Source organism: Pangasianodon hypophthalmus, chromosome 23 (genome assembly GCF_027358585.1).
Source record: "Pangasianodon hypophthalmus isolate fPanHyp1 chromosome 23, fPanHyp1.pri, whole genome shotgun sequence".
Lineage (NCBI taxonomy): Eukaryota > Metazoa > Chordata > Actinopteri > Siluriformes > Pangasiidae > Pangasianodon > Pangasianodon hypophthalmus.
The window spans coordinates 13,301,979-13,323,651 of NC_069732.1; the positions used below are offsets into that span (position 1 = coordinate 13,301,979).

The following is a 21,673-nucleotide window of genomic DNA, read 5'->3' on the forward strand; positions in this document are numbered from 1 at the left end:
CCTCCAATAAATGACCATTTATAAACTGTATTTTGTGTTTACTCAGGTTGTCTTTGTCTTCTTTGAAATTTTGTTTGAAGCTCTGAAACAATTAATTAAATATAAGCAATCAAGAAGGGGCAAATACTTTTTCAGGGCACTGTATACATCTCACCATGCACATAGTCTGACCCATCCCGTAGGACTTGGTATTCATACTAGAGTGTTGCTTCTGTTTCTACATACACTTCAATGACTATTGAATATGACAATGTTAATAACACTACAAGGCTTTTTACTGTCACAATAATAATACAGCTAATACAAAATACATTTTCCTCAAGTAAGCTCCAGAGAAGAACAGTGGCTCTCTGAGTTACTGTTGCATGACCCCATGATATTTTCTGGCAGAACATGATGCACTTCATTGTTCATTTATTCTGGTAAATAATGGGTTATGCAACATGTGATTTCCATAATGTGTTGGAGTATTCCCATTCCTGACTTTTGTTTAGACTACACTAGAGAATGCAAAGTGATTAGTGGCATTGCAGCGGGATGACAGTGTTTCATATAAAGACTACTTAAAAATGAAGTGGTCAATTTTTTTATTGTTCCATTCAAATGATGTAGAAATGCATAAACCTGCATAAAACACAGTTCGGTGCTGGACGCCATGGTTGAGTTTATATCCCTCCTGTCACTCATATTATAGACACTCCCAAATCACTACTGCTCAGAATTACCAACATGCAGAAATTCAGTGCTAAATGCCTGACACTGCTATGGTTGTGGAGGAGAAAAGTTTTGCTGCTTTATTTCATGTGTTTACAGTTAACTTTATCATAACTGTGCCGGGTAGAGGGCCAGAGAATACAAATACATGGAATAGATCAAAATATGTTGTTCAAAAATGTAGGTTTTGGTGTGGGTTTGGTGCTTTTGGGCACATGGATTAATGATCTAGATGCCCATAATAAGTCGTAAACTTCTGGCAGGATTTTTGCATAATTACAGTATTTATGCTTGTTATAACTGGCCATGTAGAATGAGATGATCGAAGGTTAGTGACCTGCTTAACTAATGTATTCAGTAGGTTCTGGGAGGTTGGGCTTCATGCACATGGGGATGGATGGGAGGTCAAGGAGTAAAACAAGTCATTCCATTATTTTTTGAAGTTCACATTGTAACTGTTATAGCCGAAACTCTACCCAATGCCCCTTTTAAAGAAAACAGAGCAGTATGTACTGCAGAACTCATATTCTATCACAAAAGGTCCATATGAAATCTAACCTACATTGAGAAATTACAGAATTCCCATTGGTTTCACAATAGAACCAGCTGCAGCGTCCTCCATGTTAAGGGCTACAATATATGAGTAAGTACTGATATCCAACAGAGAAAAAAGGAAAAACAGAGAGTACTTTGAGCACATTTGTTTTTGTGCAACTAAAAATAAACCAAATGTAAACTTGGTTGGCACTTTGGAGCACATTTGAAAGAATTGTCAGTGGGATGAATCTTGAGTCTGAGCCTGTTTAACGTCTAGTTCATGATTGACACAAGGCTTCTACCACGCAAGAATAATAAAGTGAGTTAAAAATATCCAAGAAAAGTTAACAGAATGGAGGGCACCAGAGTGTCATGGGCATTATGCAAGACTATGCTGTATGCAGGGAATAAAAGAAAACATTTTTTTTTTCCATTTCATTATTTTGAATTCATCGGGTCCAATTAAAAAAGACCTGGAAAAGTATCTTTCCCTCCAAGATACAGAACATTAGATGATGCAAAAAAATGCACTCTACAAAAGGGATTATGTCTGCTAACTGACATTAGATTGTGTCAGTAATGGATGGAAAGTGTCAAAAGCAAACAAACAAAAATGGTGGAAGAAGCCAAGTTAAGGCATGAGGGACAAAGGGACACTGCGCAGGGTTCTTTACTGATTCACTGAGGAGAGCGTATACTTAAGAGTAATTTAGGCTTATGCCTGATTAAACGTTCCACTTGGCGTAAAGGATGACAAGCAAGACAAGTCAACTCTTAATTGACACAGGAAAGTCAAACGACAGGATTAAGCAAAGGCTATTTTCCTCCATCCCTTAAGGTGTCACATTACTTTCACAATGCTACACTGTGAAACTATTGTTTACTGTCTTAAGCTACGACTGTAGAGTTCAGTGTAACCCCACTGAAGCTATACGTATCGCTTGCAGCAAACCAGCTGAAAACACCAGCATTTGTAATTTAGTGACGGAATAATGTTAGTGCTCGTGTGTAATATTTAACAGTAAGAGATCATTACGGCCATTCACACCATAGCCATAAGTATGGATGAGGTTTAAGATGACTGCCTAGGGACAGTGAGGTGGAGGGAGGAAAGACAGAATGATGGCAAGTGGCTGTATTGAATAATACATCTCTTACACCAAACCTGTCATTTTCGGAAATATGGTTGCTATCATTCTTTCTGACAGAGTAATGAAACATGAAAAAGGTTGTGTAAGGCTGCATCTTTAAATAAGAAAACTGCTGTGCTGCATGCTGCTGACGAAATCACAAATAGTGTAGGTGAAGCCTTGTGTGAGTATGTTTGGAGTAGCAGGTGCTTTGATTTGCAGATTTGCAAGGATATACGGGTCTACGGAGTTACACACAGGCCAGTGATGTCTCTGATTGCTAGTGAGTGGTTTGGGTCTGGCACAAGCAATGATAACCAGCACTCAGACAAGCCCACTAGGCTGTTCCACATTTGTAAAAGCTTCAGCTTGCTGTGAAAGTGGAGCTTGTGGGGTGGTGACTTGTGATGGGCATGAGCCCAATAGTAGCCCACTAATTTGTGACTTGTTATATAAATACTTAGTTGATTACTAAAATATGACCATGCCCATGAAATATGAATATGAACTAATTAATGTTCTTGACATGAAATAAAAACATTAACATGGTGCTGCCATTTTTCCATCTAACAAGGCTCCGGTTTAGCATGAGAGACATAGTGGGTTTGTTTGAACATGAGATTGAATGTGATTGGATCATTTTGAACACAGCCACATCTGTACATACTTTGCAATTTCACATTAAAGTTGGGAAAAGATTTATCTTAGTTTCATTCTTTTACTTCACAAAAACCTGCCATTTTAACAGGGGTCCACTGTATAGCTAAAAGGAAGCAATTTGGAATTTGGCCAAATATGAAGATGGTGAATTTTTCATGGATTACAGGTAGTGTTAAAAATGTAAAATGAAGCTAAATATCAGCAAAAAGAAAACATCACTGAAGGTAAAAGGAACAAATGTTAAACGTTATTTTATTATTAAAAAAAAGAATGAGCAATGGACATAATGACAAAATCTGAGACTGTGAATTTTTTACTTGCCCTAGATGTCCATCATGTAGAACCTACCACTTTACATACGACTCTCTCTTTCTCTGTCTATCTTTTTCTGGGAAACATAAATGTTATAAATGTTTCACTCTTCCTATTTTAGCCCTATATTAGTCATTATTAAAAGCAACAGGTGAAAAGGCAAGTCGTTATGCTTTTATCTAGGTACCTATTACCGGAGGTGAAAATCCAATGAAATTACTGAACCATTTCTCTCCTGCTGTGTGTCCTGCTGTGTCTCCCCTTCCAACTCACCAAATTAAACCCAGAACACATTCACAATGTGAGTTTCCTCCCTCTACTCCTGTCTTTATTGATCTTTTGTTCAGATATGCTGTTGGTGTTACTATGGGAAAAACAAGCTTGCAAAACCCGTGGTGTTGATATCTCAGTTAAAGTAAAAGCGAAAGCCTGAATGTCATTCCAGCTGATTAAACCTGACAGCTATCAGAACATTCTTGAAACAAGTGTCTTACAGAACAAGTGCTGTTTTTGTCCAGCAGTGCCTTTGGGTGCTGAATTGCTAAATCAAAAATAAATAAATAAATAAAGACTATAATTTTGCAGTGAGAAAGTCAACAAAATCTAAATTGGAAATATACAGTGTAGGTAGTGAAGAAGGAGGAGATTTCTTGCTGAAAGTATGTTATCAGGGCTTGTCACTACAGATGTTATGAAGATGCACTGCAAATTAAAGAAACAAATCAGAATGCAATAATATAATATTACATTCAATAATGCATAATAGCTTTAGAGACATCATCCTTAAGACAATGCCTCATACTTATATTAATTGTATTCAACAAAATGGGTACGTTTCTGAAGGCCAACAGATACCTCAAGCAGTAGCTGTACATGTTTCACTCTTCAAACACTTGTTCGCAAATCCATCACCCTTTCACCTTTACTTTACATCTACACTTAGAGCCTTCAGTCCTGTTACTTTCATATGATAATTGCCAACTGGCCAGAAAGGGTCCCACGAGGAGCCGCTATATGCAGCAGACACAGTGTTTAACGACACCAGAGAGGAGAATGTTCCTCTTTTAAATGTTCATATCAAATTTTATAAAAAACAAAGTCCCCCAGAGCATTCTTCAGTCTGGATTCCTAAAAGCCCCCTGTGAGTAAAGTCCTCTAAGAAGTGGCAGCCTTTGTAAATGCTTTGGAGGTTTTATTTTAGCAGCCTGGGCAAAGAAACTGCTGTTTCTCAGTGACTGGATTGAGTAACAGGTTTTGGGTGTGTAAAGTAATCCTATAATCCAACTTTACCACCAATAAACACAAATCTTTACAGCTGCGGTAACACAAAGAGGTTGTAAGTTCAGTAAAGCAGATGTTAAGATATTAAGTTGACTGCCCAACCCACTCTACTTAACCAACAGAAAAAAGACATGAGACAATTCACAAGAATAACCAGATCTCACTATACCAGCTTGCATAAATTGTGTTAATAGTAAAAAAAAAAAAAAAGTGCATTCATACCAAACTCCCTGGGCACAGAGATGGAGTACACACAGCTGTGGCCTGCAGTGTAGTTCCTGGGGAAGTTTGGGGACAGAACGGTTCCCTCAGAACCAGTGGAGCGACTGCCGCAAGGTGCTGGACAGACAAACACACATGACACATGTCAACACATATACAGAACATCATTTATGATTAATACAACAAAATCATACTGATTGATCTGGATATGGCAAACAATCATTTCCTGGGTATTCAACTGAAAATGGTAAAGGTCCAGTGACATACAGTAAAATTCTTTACAAATTCACATACAAAAGTCTGGATGAGTTACTAACATGACTGATTGGTGACGTTAAAACTTTTAATGTGTTACCATTAATGATTAGTTTTTGGCTACATATAAGACAGTTTGAAATGCCTTAATGTCTCTAGCTCTCTACCTTGTCTCTGGTTCAAGGAGCTACCTTCAGCTAAATAATTTACATAAATGCGTATGATTGGAAGAACAACAACAGAAGCCGAGCTGGATCACGTTTCAAAAACTTGAATTTCTGAACTATGGCCAGTTTTTTCATACATTTAATGGCTCTGCTACAGTATTTTTCAAGAGCTTGCTTAGTCTACTGAAATACTTTGCTGGATCCATATCCGGACCACCATCCACCAGTTGACGACACCCTGGTCTAGAACATTCTCTACAGTCACCAGAAATCTTTTTTTTTGCATTCTTTAAACTTGCGAAATACCCTGACAGCTGGGCAAGGCCCTATTCCAACCAGGCCTGCCATCATCCCCCATGATGCATGTGAGGGTGGAGTAGCCCTGGAGCACGTAGCCTGCCTCACAGTAGAATGTCACTGTGGAGCCCAGTTTGTAGTCACTGCCCAACCTCGTGCTGTTCATCACATTGCCTGGGTCAAAACATGACTCCCTGAGCTTGGCTTCATGAGAGAGGGAAGAGGAGAAGAAGAGGGTTGGCATGAAACTCATAAAAAACGAATGTACAATTTTGCATTATACATTAATACCAGGTATGTACTGTATATATCATTCTGCTCAATCACTGATCATTCTGCACACTTATCATAATGCCATTTATATTTATTTATTTTCTACCTTACTACTGTTATTGTTACCATCATGCTGCTGTAACACCTTAATCTCCCCAAAAAGGATTAATAAAAGTTTATTTTATCTTTGCTTAATAAGCACAGGAGACTAAGATAGTGATTGTTAATATTGTTTCACACAACTAAGCATGGAATTATGCCTTTTTTCTTTAAATTTTGTAGCCAGGAACACCTTTAACTGTTAAATAAATTCCATGGACCCATGGAAATTCCAAGGAACTGAATTTTTTCACCTCATTTAAATATGTACAATAATATTTTAGCTAATTATTACAGCTACAGAACTTTTTGTTCCACTGACACAACATATTGGGTCTTGACATTATTTATAGTCCTACTTGTTTTTGAGTTGCTGTGGTTTGGGTTAAACTCATTCAATTCAAGGGACCAGTCAAACAGTCTAATAACTACAAGAACTCAATAATAAATATAATAATGAAAAAAAAAAACCACAGACTCCCATGGCTTTGCTTCACGGTGCCCTACTTCAACAGTAAAGGAAATCTGGCATTAAGTTCAATACTATTTCACTTATCATTTATGAAAATGACTAAATGTCTCATCTGAGATAACCCCAATCCTGTCCATCCTGACTAATCAAAGCCTTTCTTCTTTGTGAATTAAGTCCCAGCACTAGTAAATGTCAGAACCTTTCAGCAGCACACCTTTGTACTCCAGGTGAAAGCCGGCATAGCTGACAGAACCGTCACTTCGAAAGGCCAGGTGCATGGCATTGGAGCTGCTCTCGATCCGCTCAGGAAGCTTGCTGTCCTGGAAGCTGCCGATTAGAGGGCTGTTGCTGTCCATCCCATCATATATGTACAAGAAGTCATAGTTGGGCTCAATGCTGAAGCTGGAGAGGAGATAAGAAGAGACGAAGGGAGATCAAAGAGCAGTTTTTAATAGCCACTCAGTGTGATCAAAGGACCACATGAGGTACCCGAGCCCACGGACTCAGTATGCGACCTGAGACGGCCTTTCAGTGCAGAACTACAAGAGTTTGAAGATTTATCAAAAAAAAAAAAAAAGATTTGGACATCTGTAATTCATCCGAAGAAAGCACATTGATTTTTTGTCATAAGACATATATGGGCTGACTTTGAAGAATTTTTGTTGGTGTTGGTCACATAGGCTTGGCGTAGCTGCCTTAGAAGTCCTTTCTAGCTGAATTTTAGCTACATCATTCCTGGACCTCTGTTCATGTTCTAACAGCCTCTGTAAGTGTGTGCTGCCGCTGACATGGAATCTATAAATACTCAGGGGGTACCTACAAGCAGTGCATTCCCAGATACCCTCACTGAGCTACAGAGAGAAAAAAAAAAACTTCAACCACAATAGATAATCTCTAAAGCTTTGCCATACCCCTGGGTCTCAAAGACAGAGATAAACATTCAAACATTTTTATCTTGATGCTGAGGTGTCCTCTGTCAGTGGAATCATTTGCATGAGATGGAGTGTGCCTGCATTAGATTTACTCTTGTTTCCTCTCCATTATGCTGGGAGAGAACGCTAAATGTACTCGACACACCCCACTGCCTTAAAATCTATCGCTCACGGCTCACTGTGAGATAACAGAAACTCAAACATGGGAATTTAGGCCAATTTCTTTTCAGTACATTAAAAATGTCATTAATTTTTAATAACCAGATGTGATGGCAGTTCTTTTTTTTTCCCCACCACTGCCTAGCCTCTGGAGCTGTCAATCGGCAAACAATTAGCTTTGTGGTAATTGGATTGGGCAGTAACACAGATAATGCTAATGGTAAAAAGAGATGGCAGGTCTGTAGTGTTGCTAATGTCTGAGGTTATTTTCATTTTGGTACTGTTCATTTTCTGCTCTCATACACGACATAGTTTAAGGAGAATTATGTCAGTAATGAACTGTGTAATGAAAATGCCTGAGAAGGAATTGATTGAGATCCATTCATTAGAAATATATTTGAAATGCTGCTTTACTGGCCCAACTCCAGTGTGATTATGTACTGCTAGAGGACAAAATTCTAATGTGAAACAGGACTAGCACACATTCCATGCCAAATCCAGGCAAATGTGTTACCTAGAGGGGTATAATGTGCTTTATTGTCTAGTTTGTAGCTTGAATATGGCTCTAATAATTAACTAAAGCTGCAGCGAGACAAAGATTTAATGTACCAAAAAAGACAGAAACAGCATCTGGATTATATCAGCGTGGTGGTCCATACACAGTCATGGAAGATTTTAAGAGACTGATATTTTTGTCAAAAGAGCTTTTATTTCTGGGATAATAATCCAGATAAAACAGAAAATCGTAAGAGTGAGAGACCAGAAGAATTTCTATTTCATATTGATGGTAAGTGAGAATCACTTGTGCAAGCACTACAATATTGCATCTATTTTGCGCAAACCTCTGTCAGGTTTTCTATTTAAGGTTCTAGACAGGTTCTTAAAAAAAAAAAGCTAATTGGCTTTGCTTTTAGCATTAACACAATGCACCAGTTCTGTTTGTAGTAGTGTTTCAGGACTCCAGCTTCAACTTTCATCACCACTATCTAAAATACAACCCTAAAATCTCACCACGTAAAGTTATAGAAACTACTGGGAATGTTATTTAGCTGGGAAGCACATATATCATGGAGTACATAAATCAAGGAGGGGAAAAATGTTGGGTCATTACTCACAAAATGAGCAAAGAATTCCAGCTGGGTTCATTATCTGCCTTGGACATGAAATGCATTTTAATTAAGCCACACATAGCACTTGCCATTACATAATTACTCCACACATCTTTGGCTGATGAGGAAAGGTAACTTATTACTAACTGTATCAAACCCACAGATTTCTCACTTTCCTAACTAAACCATTGATTGTGTAGCTCTTTATTAAAAAAATCCAGATATGTACTGTGTATTTGTTTACTGGTAGGTGGCAGTGTAGTGCAGTGTGGTAACTCTTCTGATAAGGATATGTTCAAACATGTTGAATAAAGAGCAACAGGTAACACGTTGGAAATACAGTAAGCAAAATTTGAATAGAAGTACTTTAGATTCTTTGCAAATCAACTATGAGGTGACAAATAAAAATGATTGCCTTCAGTACATTTCTTGTACTAAGACTATAGCATGAGTTGTCCAACTTTCCACCCATTCTTCCCCCTCACTTTAGTTCCTACCTCTGTTTAGTTTTAATTTAATAATGTTCAAAAATGGACAGACCTATTATTAAAACATTTTTACAATATCTAAATGATTTTAAACAAAAATAACAGCGATATGTATAAATGTCTCAGTAGATTGTATACAGATTGGCGATTTTTAAGCCATTTCTTAAAAACAGCTGGACAGTGCACATCCACCAGTGAGAATAGCAGTGGTCAGTACACAGCCACAAGCAACACAAGGGAGCGACTTGAGTTACTTGTCACTTGCTAATGGGAACGCAGGGTAAGTGGAAGCTGCTCCTGATGAGGAACAGAAGCACAAGAAGATGGACAAGTGTTAGAAAGTAAGGACTATCTGGTGACCATGAGTTCAAATCCCAAACATGGCAGAGGCATCCATGGCTGGGAGTCCATGAGAGCATAATTGGTTGCGCACTGTAGGTGGTCATGATGGCGTTACTCTCTCCTCTTTCAATCACTACGATTGACACTAGCCAATTGTGGGTGTATGTAAGCCTTGTATGTGGAAGATACAGTTATCTCTTTCTGCAGAGGGTGTTCAGCTATCCTGTGATGTAGTATGAGCAGCAGTTCTAAAAAAAAAGAAGATGTGGTATCCGGTCTCGAAGGATGCACATGCTAGCCTAGTTAGTGGGTGGGAATTAGAAAATTACCTCTCCATCCCTCCAAAAATGGCAATGGCATGCTTATACAGTATGTAAGATCTAAGAGATGACACTTGCTTATGTGCAAGTTTATCAGTCCTTTAAATAAGAAAACCGATATCAAACTAAATTATGAAAATATATAAAAGAAGTTAATATCATTAAGCAATACAAAGCAGGTACTAGCAGACTGGGACTTTACCTAATGAATGCCAGTGAGAGGACGTAGTCGGAGTTGACGACTATGAGCCAGTCGCAGTCTTTGCTGTGAGGGTATGGGTGAGGATAGTTGGGAGATAGGATAAAGCCGGAAGACTCGGTCAAATTCCCACCACACGGAGCTGTGAAAACACACAGGAAAGGAAATTAACACAGGAATGCACAACATACAAAGATTCTTGTCCATTAATACACACAGCTGGACCAGCTGTACATCCCAGGTGCTCTACTTAAGAGAAGTGTGGAACATGACAATGAAATCTCTCTTGCAATACTGAACCCATACAACTCTCAAAACCTATGTAAAGAAAGAGTGAGAGTGAGAGAGAGAGAGAGAGAGAGAGAGAGGGAAAGAGAGTGAAATGAATGTGTGGGCAGACAAAGATAGAAAGAGGGTGATATATTGAGAAGGATAATTAGCTGAAAGTACATGAAAAGAAGAGGCAAAATGCAGCTCCTCCACATTTTTCTGCTTGCCACTGAAGTATTTTGAAAAGTAGGAAGCAATCCAAATCTCATAATTTGATATTCATTAATTTTAGCACAATCTTTCATTGCCAAGATGATGACAGATGCCTGAATAACACTTCGGCTCGAGTGCTGCTTGACTTTCAGAACTCTTGAGAACCTTTCGATAAAAAATGCAAATTCCCACACTGGAGGATACCATGGCTATGCAGGCTTTAGAAGCAAATGTAATTTTCAGCTGAACATATTGAAAGTTATACTATATATAGCATGAAGAAAAATAATAATTCCATGCATCTATCAGGTATATTATTTGCTGAAGGAAAAAAAAATACATGTGAATTGCATCTGCCTTAAGCACTTACCTATACAGACGGGTGGGCTGGGTTGCCAGTAGTAGCGATTCTCCACCTGTATGCATGTGATCTTCATCTCACCCTGTAGCTCATATCCTGGGTCACACTGAAAAGTCACAGTGTCCCCAGGCTCCCTTCCATCTCCATTGCGAGTGCCATTCATGGGCACTCCCGGATCCCTGCAGGCTGTGGCCACTGAGCCTGCCAATCACAAGCATAGCCAATTAACACACAGTCAGCTGACTGTGCTAAAATGGGCCAATATGAACTGTCAATCAAGGCAAACCAACAGACACCAGAAGAAACTAAAACTGTCAGTTAGGGCATGGAAACACTAATCACATCTGCCACTTTAAGAAGATGAAAGCTGTTAATAATATGTCAGTACAGAGGAATTAAAACCTAACCAAGACCTGCTTTATTAAACCTGTCAATCAAAAACAAACACCTGCAAAACTACTGAAGTGATAGGACTTACTGGAAAATTCAATAGCAAAGCCAGACTTGCTGATATAGAAGTCAGTCTCAAACTGGATGGTCACCATGTTGAGGGTGCTGTGGATGCCCTCTGGTAGGAGAGAGCCACTTAATTCCCTCAGAGACATCTCATTCTCCGGAGGGCCGTCCCACACCTTCAGGATGTCATGGGAAGCCTCCGTATCAAAAGCCAGGAACTGCAGACTGTCAGAGAGTGAAAATAAACAGTAAATTACCGTTTCGTTCTCACAATTAACACATGAATAGAAACTTTGTGATTTGAGCTCAAAAATTAATGTTATAATTATACACCCTGAGATTTACACGTTTTAAATTGGGGGAAAAATTCTAGATGATTTTTCTGGTTTTGTAGAGGACGGAGGTCACCCTTGGAAAGTTTATTTTGTAATTATTGGTACACAATTTAAGTACAGAATAAAATGTTCCATGGGATGCTGTTATAAGAAAATAATGGTGTGGGGATGATGTGATGTAGCCCGACACAAACTTATAGTTACTTAATTGGCACTATACACAGTCATTCTTTTTTTCTCTCTCTCTTGAAGTTAATAAGACAGATAAAAATGCAAATCATCGTGTTACTGAGAAACCAGAAAGTACAGACTCCTCTGTCCTGAAGACTCTCCCATGGCGGAAAACTTACTGTTACAAAGCACTGACACTGAAGACTCCTTCCATAAATGTTATATAAATGTCTTAGAGAAAACTTCACCATATGAATTATTATATGTTTTTTTATTAAATAAAAAGTTTCCGTAATCTGTTTATTATTAGACTTAAATTGTATACAACACACAATTCCCAGTGAATGAGCTGTTACCATAGAAACAATATAGTATTAGAATGAATGTGATAATATTAATGTGATACAGATGGCACTACTGTTAGAGCTGCGGTTATAGAAAGTCAATTAACACCTGAACGATCAGATTTAGATTAGAAAACCTGTTCTAATACTTGACCTGTGATTCTTCCCATGTTCCTGTGTCATCTTAGAATATAGAGAAACATTAGTGCTAAATAATACAGTGTGATTTTATTTATGGTTCACAACCTGTGAACCATAAGTTAAAAGCATCTGAATGTGCTTCCCTTGTGTCTGTGCAACTATAAGTATTGTGTTTAATGCCTGTGAATTTTCAACAAATTATATGAAAAACACTTTACTGCAAACACTAATTTTATATTTCAAAATTGCACAGCACTTAATAATAAAAAAAGCTAACAATTTCAGCAGATGAGATCAAAATTCTGCACACTGACCAGACCCAAAGTGCTCTCATTATTTCATCACTAACATTGAGTTTCAGAGTGCAATAATTGTGTGATACTACTGCAGTACCTATGCTGCAGCTCGTAATAATAATTCTGCAAATCAGTCTGCATGAGAATGTGAGGACAGATGAAAAAGTAATGAATAAATATCTGATTTCAGAAACCCTTTTGCTGCTATGAGAGGACAAATTATCTTGCTTTCAAGGTTGCTGTGCTTTTAACCTCATGCAGCTGTAACAGCTAAATCTATGAAAGGCATTTTAGACATAATGACTTGAGCCAGTTCAGATTTGCGAGGCAGGCATCAACTCCCTTGATGTCTGCTTGTCTCCATATAGATGAGATATTGATGTTCATCGTTGTTGTGTAAGTAGCATATAAATAGTTAAAGAGCACTCGTTCAGACTACAGCCCCATATATATAAAGGTTGGAATCTACTGGGGTTAGTAGGGTATTGATTTAGGAGGTGGTGAGTGGTAGTGCGTTTCTGAACACATGTGAGGAAATGCTGAGTGGCACCTGACGATGTTGCCCGAATCGACCTCAATGACCCAAGTGCAGCGCAAGTTGTTGTCGTAAGGGAACGGATAGCCAGGGGACAGGATACGGCCCGATGACTCGCCTTTAAAACGTCCTCCGCATTCAGCTGAAGGAAGAAGAAGAAAGAGAAAGGAGAAGTTCACAGGAGGGAAATAAAAGACAAGTTGTAGAATCCAAAAGCTGTGTGAATCATCTATCAGAACCTCTTGAAAGGACCTGTAGACTTCAGTTAACACTGTAGGCCATTGACTGCCTTTCCCTCCCCCGTTTTTTTCTTTCTCAGCATGCCACTGGCCAGCTTATGTCAGGGAGATACAGCACTTCCTGTTCTAGACATCGGCATCTTTGACTTAGACAGATGAGCTATACACCACCTTGATTTATATGTACATTTTTACTCTCATAAGCAGTTCAGCAGTTAATAACAAACTTCAGTTGTTGGCTCGCACCTCCGCCACCTGTTATTCTTCCTCCTTGCACTCTGTTTTGCACTCATTGTGCATGTTTCTAGTTAGGAGCCTTTGTGGAGGTGGGTATCGTTTGCTAATGGCGCCCACATCAGCATTTTTTTTCAACAGGCCTCATTTGCATAAGCCATCTACATGACAAACAATGGACGCACAGTTCAATGAAGCCTGAATAACAGGGTTCAGAACAGGACTTGATTAATCTGAACATTAGAGTGTTTTTTAGACAAGTGTGCTAGAGGAGCCTCCTCCAAACCAACACTGAGCCATACTCATGGCTTATCATGGCAGCTGCTCAGTCACACGTCTGCAGCACTCCATCTGCACCGACTGGCCACTCAGTGGCATCAGGAATCTAGGCAATAAACTGGTGGAGCTCAATTTGAAGCTCAGACAATCCCATGTTTACCCAACTCAATTATCACAGCAAGGCAGTTTTGAGCTGTTTAAGAGCATCAATGCTGACTAGACTGCAAATCTTTTACAATCTCAGTCTTTAACTTCTTAATTTCCCAACATGCAGTGTTTTTCTTTCTTTCCATATAAATTCTGTTGAGAAAGAGAAAGTGATGTAGATCTACACTCATTGTGTCATCCACACCTCAGACCACTGGGTGGGGTTGAAAAAAAAAAGGTTAAATATTTTATCTGCAATAAAAAAGAAGAGTAATGGGGAGAATAATGATAAGCCGTCATGCTGAAAATAAAACAGCCCTCACATTATTGAGCATCCATTATTAATGCTGGTAGATCTGTCTGAAAAATATTAGTCTGAAAACTTCAAGGTAGGAACACTGTCCATCACTTATACGCAAGGAAGAACAAACATTACCCCTGGGTGTGTCCTATTTTAACAGAAAGTTAAGACAGAGTCAGCCAGACAAGAGTCTATGTGCTCTCATGACCTAGAGGTAGAGATTTGGACGAGAGCTTTACGATTAATTTTTCCTCAAAATCTAACACTGAGCACATCTGATCTCGGGTCTGTGGACATCCTAATGTTTGACTCTTCAGAGGCCAATACTGTCTAATTACCATCCATCAAAATGTGCATGAATAACTGTGCACAACCTTGTCTCTACCCTTATGTGCCTGCCTAGCTCACTTGGGGCTCTAAGATTAGCTCCAATATTGAATTTGCCAAGTGAAATTGTCAACATGTGGAAGGGTTCAAACATGTCAAGGTTCTGTAATTCCGTAAATGCTGGCCATTTTTTTATTCACACAATCATTAATGATGGAGAGATGACTTTTATGTGACATAGTTGAGGAGCAAGTTCATTCCACTTTCCATGAGTTTGCAAGTTACCTATGAACAATATCTGAATTTTCACAGTTTTTAAAACAACTGTTAGGATGCGATTTAACAGTGACTGAGAAGTAGAATTGATAATGACTGTTTTTAATGGTGCAAATCTAAAAACCTACACATAAGAGAGTCATTTCTGTGTGGCTCCATCCTACCTATACATGATGGCAGAGGGTTGTCCCAGGCACGTCTCTCCCCTGTCATGCACTTGAGTATGCTGCTGCCGTGCAGAGTGTAGCCCGGGTCACACTTGTAGGTGATGGTGCTGCCAGAGAAATGGCCCTGGTCATTTACCTTGAAGCCAAACTGGGGCACGCCAGGATCCTCACAATGTGACAGCTCAAAGCCTGAAACACATACAGATCACCATGCTTGGGAGCACTTATTGACAAAGACAGTAAAATTTATAGGTAAATGAGAAAATCCAGCACTGGCCTTATTTTAATTGACACAAACTACAGTGTCGCAGTGTGAGAGGACACACCAGCCTCCTACGCGCCACACTAGGACAATGCCGCCTGAATTGTGGTAATATTTTGAATAGTTAGAGGAACTCTAGAGGAGTCTATGCCACTTTCAAACAACTTTTCATTTCAGGTAAAAGCACCAACTCACAATATCATTATTACCTCCCATTTTTAAGTAATAAGCAGCACCCATAAGTAGCACTCTTCATTTCCACAGCCATGTTACTTTGAGGAAAACAGTTGACCCACGTCAAGCTAAATGTATCACAAGACTGTGAATGTTGTAGTGCATGTGCCACCTATTAACATATTTACGATCATAAGCTAAGACACTGACGACACTTCATACACTACAACCAAAATAACAATGCAGTTCTTTAAGTGTAAAGCCTTCATTACAGAAAAAACACTTATTTACTGTGTGCTCACATAGTTTTATACAGTCTGCAGTTACTGCCGAAATAACAATTCTTTATTTGAATGTTTAGTCACTATGACTAAGGCTTTAACCCTTCTGTTATGTTTGGGTCTAAATGAATCCCATTTTGAAGTCTTACTGAAAGTGGAGCAGTATTAGATGAGTAAATCACTACTAAACTTTTCCACTATGATACTTTACTGACTTAATACATACGTATATAGATAACAGAAATTAGAGATTACATTCATTTTTCCCTGAGTGAAACATGAAAAAAAACTAAAAGTGAAAATGCGTGAACTGGTAAATTGAGAAAAATGATGCCACCAATGCTCTGTTTCTATCAATAATGTTTAAGTTGTGCATATTGTGTACAATGGTGATAAGATAAAATGTGCATTATAAATGAATTCTACAATTGTATTACTGTAAAATCAGAAGAGATGACATGGGGCTATGGGACAACCTTCAATAAATAAACTCGTGATTGTTCTATGAAGAACTCTACAACAGAGTGTTTCAGATTATGAACTAGACCCTAAGAACTTTTTCCAAGCGTGTAGTGAACAAAATATAATAGTTAACTGGAGTAACTTAGTATTAAATGCTGAATATTTTGACCTGATTTCTTATAGTCCAAGTCCTGCAGTTCAATATGGGTAGGAATTTTTCTTCTTTAGGTATTTATTTTATACCCATATGTAATATAGATGACAAACATATAATTTGGTGTCAAGTCAAAGCAGGACAAGGGTAACTCTAGAGTTACTGTAATAACACAAACATGTATGATGTATTTCAAATAAAAAACATTTGCAGTCTGCCTTTGTTCAGCTGATATTATAATGATCAGTGAAATCTGATGGCACGTTATCTGCGCTCTCTGTGACGTCAGAGCTCAAGAGGTCTGTCATTAGTGTAATCATTATAGAAGACAATTTGTGTTAAGATCTCACTGTGTTGTGCGGGCAGAGCCAATCGCTCACTAAGCAGGCAGAACAATTAAGATTAAGTGCTTGGTTAATGGAGCTGCAGCATCTACAACAGTGTAGGCCTACTTGCTGTGCAACACTTCCTATTAACTTCCATAATCATTACTCTTATCACATTCTCACTGCACAAAAGGCAGAAAAAAAAGTAAAAGCACAGGCGTTTGTGCTGCATGTTTGATAAACCAAATAATAACACAATTGTGCTACCTCTGAGGTTTTGTGACATGCAGTTGCTGCGTCATACAAGAAGCTATCCAGATATCAGTTGTCTGATACAACATAAAAATGAATCCTAACTGCATATAAGGATTTGAATAGCCTATCTTTATTTGAAAATTATGCTGCATGTGAACTGTGACAGCTCTGTTCTTCGAGCAATGAGGAGAAGCAGTCCAAATAACCACATTCTGCCCAGCAGGCTTGATTACAAGTTGATTACAGGCCATTGTCTAACAGTACTTTCCTAGTAGCACAAAAGACCTGACTACATAAACGAAGCCATTTTAATTCATTTTCATTCACTCCCCTGTCTTCATTTGGTGGCTAAATTACAGCGTCTGGGCGAACTGTGACGGCTTCACCTTCTCATGGCTCTATCTGACCTTTATTATGCACTCAAATGGCTAATCCTGCAGGTGGAATGGAACTGCAGACAGACAGGGATTTAGTTGATTTTAAACGAGATAGCCTACCAGCAGGTTAATGCATTCTCCCTCGCTGCAACTAAAACCCAGCTGAATTCCATGGACACAATAGTATTAGCAAAGTGTGAACTGGATACTTGCTCAGCTGCCTTTGAAAAGGCGAAGACAAGGTCAGTGAAGAGGGAAGTTTATTCTCACGGTCCACTCATTCATAATCCCTCTGAGCTAGCTAAAGCTTTATATGTTTCAAGTGCCCCCTTCTTTTCTGTAACTTTCCAGTGTAGGCTTTTCTATTTGCTCCATGTCGTTCTTCAATAAAGGTCAAATGCTTATCAATACCACTGCAATATTGAGGACTAAAGAGTTACCACTTTCTTTTCCTTTCCATGCCAGGATACAAGCCTTATTCCAAATGTTTCTCTGCAGTGCATATGTAACTCACTTGTGTGTACCTTTTCAAGTTACACCCCTGCCAACCCAGAAGAGGAATAATATTAGTGCTGCAGGGGGTGGAGTGTATTTGTGATATAGTCATTTCACAAATCATTTGTTTAAGGTAGAAACTGGAGTGTGCATATTTCCATGGGTTTCTGTAACCACCAGGTGCTTGGGGCAAAAGCTGCCACTTGTCTGGTTTGGTTAAGATTTACATAATATTTACAACAGACGAACAGCAGCTTTTTTTCCCCCAAGTGCTAGGTGGTTACAGGAAAAACCTTGTATATACATACACTACAGTGTTTTTAATCACTTCTAATTATCATTACCATTAAAATCATTTGTAAATAGATCTGACACTTCATTGTAGACCTATTTAATCTTTTTTAGGGTAGTTTTTTTTTCTCTTTTGGCTGAAAACTTATGAAAGATTACTAATGTGACCTGAAGAAGGGGGTGGGGCTTCTAGGGTGTCAATTACTATATAATTAATAGCGTTCATAACACCTACGTGACCGTTAATCATTCCAGATTCATCTGCTTTTTTTGGGGGGAAAAGATATATTTTCAGTGATAACTCATAGCAGCATACTCATATGCTCATAGCAGCATACTCTGATACACTTGTGTCCATGTAACTGTGTTCAATTAAGACATTATAAGCATAAACTGATCTTATATAGCACTTTTTAAGACCTTTGCGAAATGCAGCATCAAGAGAAGATATGGGAAGTATAATGCAGAAAAAAAACATAAATTACTCAGAATGGAATATTTCATCCTAAAACATTTTGTTTTCACAACATCAGGCACTAAACCAAACTACAGATGATGATCATTTCCTACTCTAGACTCACTGTTTTAATAAAAATGTTGTTACTGGCACTAACACTAAGACACAACACTAATACTAACTGCAACACTAACACACAGCCTCACCTGAGAAGTAAGCTAGATTTATCATGAATGATTTTATTACACTTCTTTGATTATAGAGATGAAATCTGAGCTAACTTATGCAGTGCTGCATGCTGTGTGCTGTGTTTGGAAGTGCTGGGTTAATATCTTACTAGAGTAAACGAGTTTGAATCCTTCTCCTGTCGCCTCAGCATCCGAGTAAAACTCCAGCCACAGATGGTTGGAAGTGCTGATAAGAGTCAGGCCCAGCATTGCCGAACCTGTGAAGGCTCCCAGGACATGGGCAGTGTTGTCTTTACCATCATAGATCTACAAGGAATAAGGAATAATTCATAGCGTAAATGAAAGTGAAAACACAAATCTGATTGAGGCAGCAGTGTGAGTTGGACCAAATGGACTTCAGAATGTAATCCAAATCAAGTCAAGTAGTCAAGTTCAAGATCTTTATTTTCATCACAGCCATATACAGTGTGCAGTACACAGTGAGATGAAATAACATTTCTCCTCAAGCCGATATAGATACGGCAACTACTCTACTAATACAGTGGCTTTCATAATTATTCAAACTCCATGAATTTTTCTACATTTTCTAGAGAAAAAAGGGGGAGTAGGTCAGTATAATTTGCTAAATTATTTGCAAATAAAAAACTTAAAAGATGTGATTACATAAGTATTCACTTCCAATGCGGTGAAACTAAATTAGTCCTGGTGCAACCAGTCACGTCAGAAGTTGTGTGCAATGGCAGTGTCCCATGATCTCAATATAAATATTCTGTTCTTGGAATGTCCCAGAGATTGTTAGAGAACATATCTAAACAAACAGCATCATGAAGATCAAGCAGCTATCAAAACAAGCCTGGGACAAAATTCTGGAAAGGTATCAATCAGAGCTTGGTTATAAAAATATCAAAACTTTGAATATTCCATATAGCACCATTAAATCCATTATTAAATCAAAGAAAGAAGCACATAGCACAAGTGCGACTTTGCCTAGAGGAGACTGTCCACCAAAAGTCAGTGACCGGGGAAAGGGGGCATTAGTCAGCAACCAAGAGGCCAAATGTAACTGATGCACCAAACTAATTTAGGGGTGACGGGATTAATAGCAAAAGGGTGAATATATTTTAATTCACAACTTTTATGTTTGTTATTTGGAAATAATTCTGCAAACGACAGTGACTTTCTCGCCAGCCTCACAAAGTGTGGAAAAGTTCAAGATGGGTGAATACTTATTCAAGTCACTGTAAAGCCAATGGGTTGTTTAAATAAATAATCCACAAATAATCGACATAAATAATCCATTAACAGTAAGAGATTTAATTAATCAGGTTAATCCAGGAAATGACTTCATATTTTAGAATAAAAAACATTTTTGAAAGATTTGATTATTCCACATAGATATTCTGAGAAATTTCCTTTGATTATAGCCACTCCATTTATATGCAGTCAGAATTGACTAAATGTTAAGAATCTCTCGAGATTCCTGCAGTCATCTAATGCTAATTGTGGGGGCACAGATAATAAAAATGTAAAGTCAATTTATGGGCTTTAGAATACAGCCCCCATACTGATGCATTCTGTATGCTAATGTCATGAACACAGAGAATGCTTATATAAATGGCTTTCCTGGGCAAGAACTGTGCAGAGAAAATGGAATTACCTTCAAGATGTCCCCCTGAGCCAGATGAAAGGTCCTGGCCGATATGTTGATTCCTTTCCCAGCCTGCACTTGGATACTGTAGATGCACTCATGGTTGTTGTCGTAGTTCATGGGGTAATTTGGTGACAAGAGAATCCCTTCATTGTTGAAGACAGATGAGCCGCACTCAGCTAGGCACAAGAAACAAAAAGGTGGAACATTGGTGGAGGAGTGTAATATTGCAGTGATCGAAATGCCAGCTACCTTCATAATATTAAGATATTCAATTACTCTACCATTATATATGTCATACTTCATCCTACAGAGCTACGCTTGAGCTCATAACTACACCACATGGACATTTTGCGATTGTAAAAGCTTGTAATGAGACCTTATACGAGACTTTTGCTGACTGATTGGTTTGGACAAGACAAATGTGCAGTAAGGGTAAATCTGAAAACTGAAGTTGACTTCTTGGGTTTGCTTCATTAGTTAGAAATTCGACATCACGCCAGAGGAGGTGAATCCAGCGATAACAGTGAAAAATAGACTCAATCGAACAACAAACAGTAAAAAATAGATATATTAATACCCATCACATCACGCATCATAGCAAGAGAGTGGGAGGCACATAAAGCCTCATGGCCAGGCTGATTTATTTAATGCCCCTGCATCGTTTCCCTCTACACTCTGCCATGTTATGATGATATTACCAGTGTCATATTTTGAATAAATCACCTCTGTTACAGCCTCCATTTAGTAAATTACCTTTACATTCTCCACTCCAAGAACCTGCCTACAATAGTGATGTGAATTTTTAGTGAGCCATACTCTTTTTCTTTTCTCTTTATACTTCAGCTTACATGTGTTTAGCTAAGGAAAAAAAAGATTTTGTTTTGAGTTGTGCATAGAGGGCCATGTCGGTAATGCTCTGAGCAAACTGCTGAGTGGAATATGAATACCTCAGTCTGTCACTTGAAACGAAGTGCAGAAGAAATATAGTTGATAATAAACATACAATTAAAAAAAGGTAGGTTAAAATTCTAAAACTAATTGTGTTGGCCTTCAGCATCTTTCCAATTTAGGCTCTTTCAAGAAAAAAAAATAGTTCTATGGGATACATTAAGCCTGCAAATTAGTAAGTGTAAGCACTGTAGTTTTTCTGTTTCTCTTAAGCCAGTTTTAAATTATTATTATTATTATTTAAGACTATTACTTGTCACACTGTACACACTGCATTCAATAACAGACTGTG

The 21,673-nt window shown here is 38.3% G+C and overlaps 1 protein-coding gene across 3 annotated transcripts in view; it reads right to left on the reverse strand.

Moving 5' to 3' along the window:
* The window catches only part of csmd3b (CUB and Sushi multiple domains 3b), a 407,371-nt gene that overhangs the window by 103,551 nt on the left and 282,147 nt on the right, over window positions 1-21,673 (reverse strand). For all 3 annotated transcript variants that reach the window (XM_053228561.1, XM_053228560.1, XM_026929912.3), the window contains exons 22-31: window positions 20,440-20,609; window positions 18,932-19,088; window positions 15,058-15,249; window positions 13,106-13,232; window positions 11,291-11,493; window positions 10,822-11,013; window positions 9,972-10,110; window positions 6,634-6,821; window positions 5,585-5,779; window positions 4,857-4,973 (exon numbers count right to left, since the gene is read on the reverse strand). In XM_053228561.1, coding sequence (XP_053084536.1) covers window positions 4,857-4,973; window positions 5,585-5,779; window positions 6,634-6,821; window positions 9,972-10,110; window positions 10,822-11,013; window positions 11,291-11,493; window positions 13,106-13,232; window positions 15,058-15,249; window positions 18,932-19,088; window positions 20,440-20,609 — 1,680 coding nt within the window. The remainder of the gene's footprint in view (window positions 1-4,856; window positions 4,974-5,584; window positions 5,780-6,633; window positions 6,822-9,971; window positions 10,111-10,821; window positions 11,014-11,290; window positions 11,494-13,105; window positions 13,233-15,057; window positions 15,250-18,931; window positions 19,089-20,439; window positions 20,610-21,673) is intronic.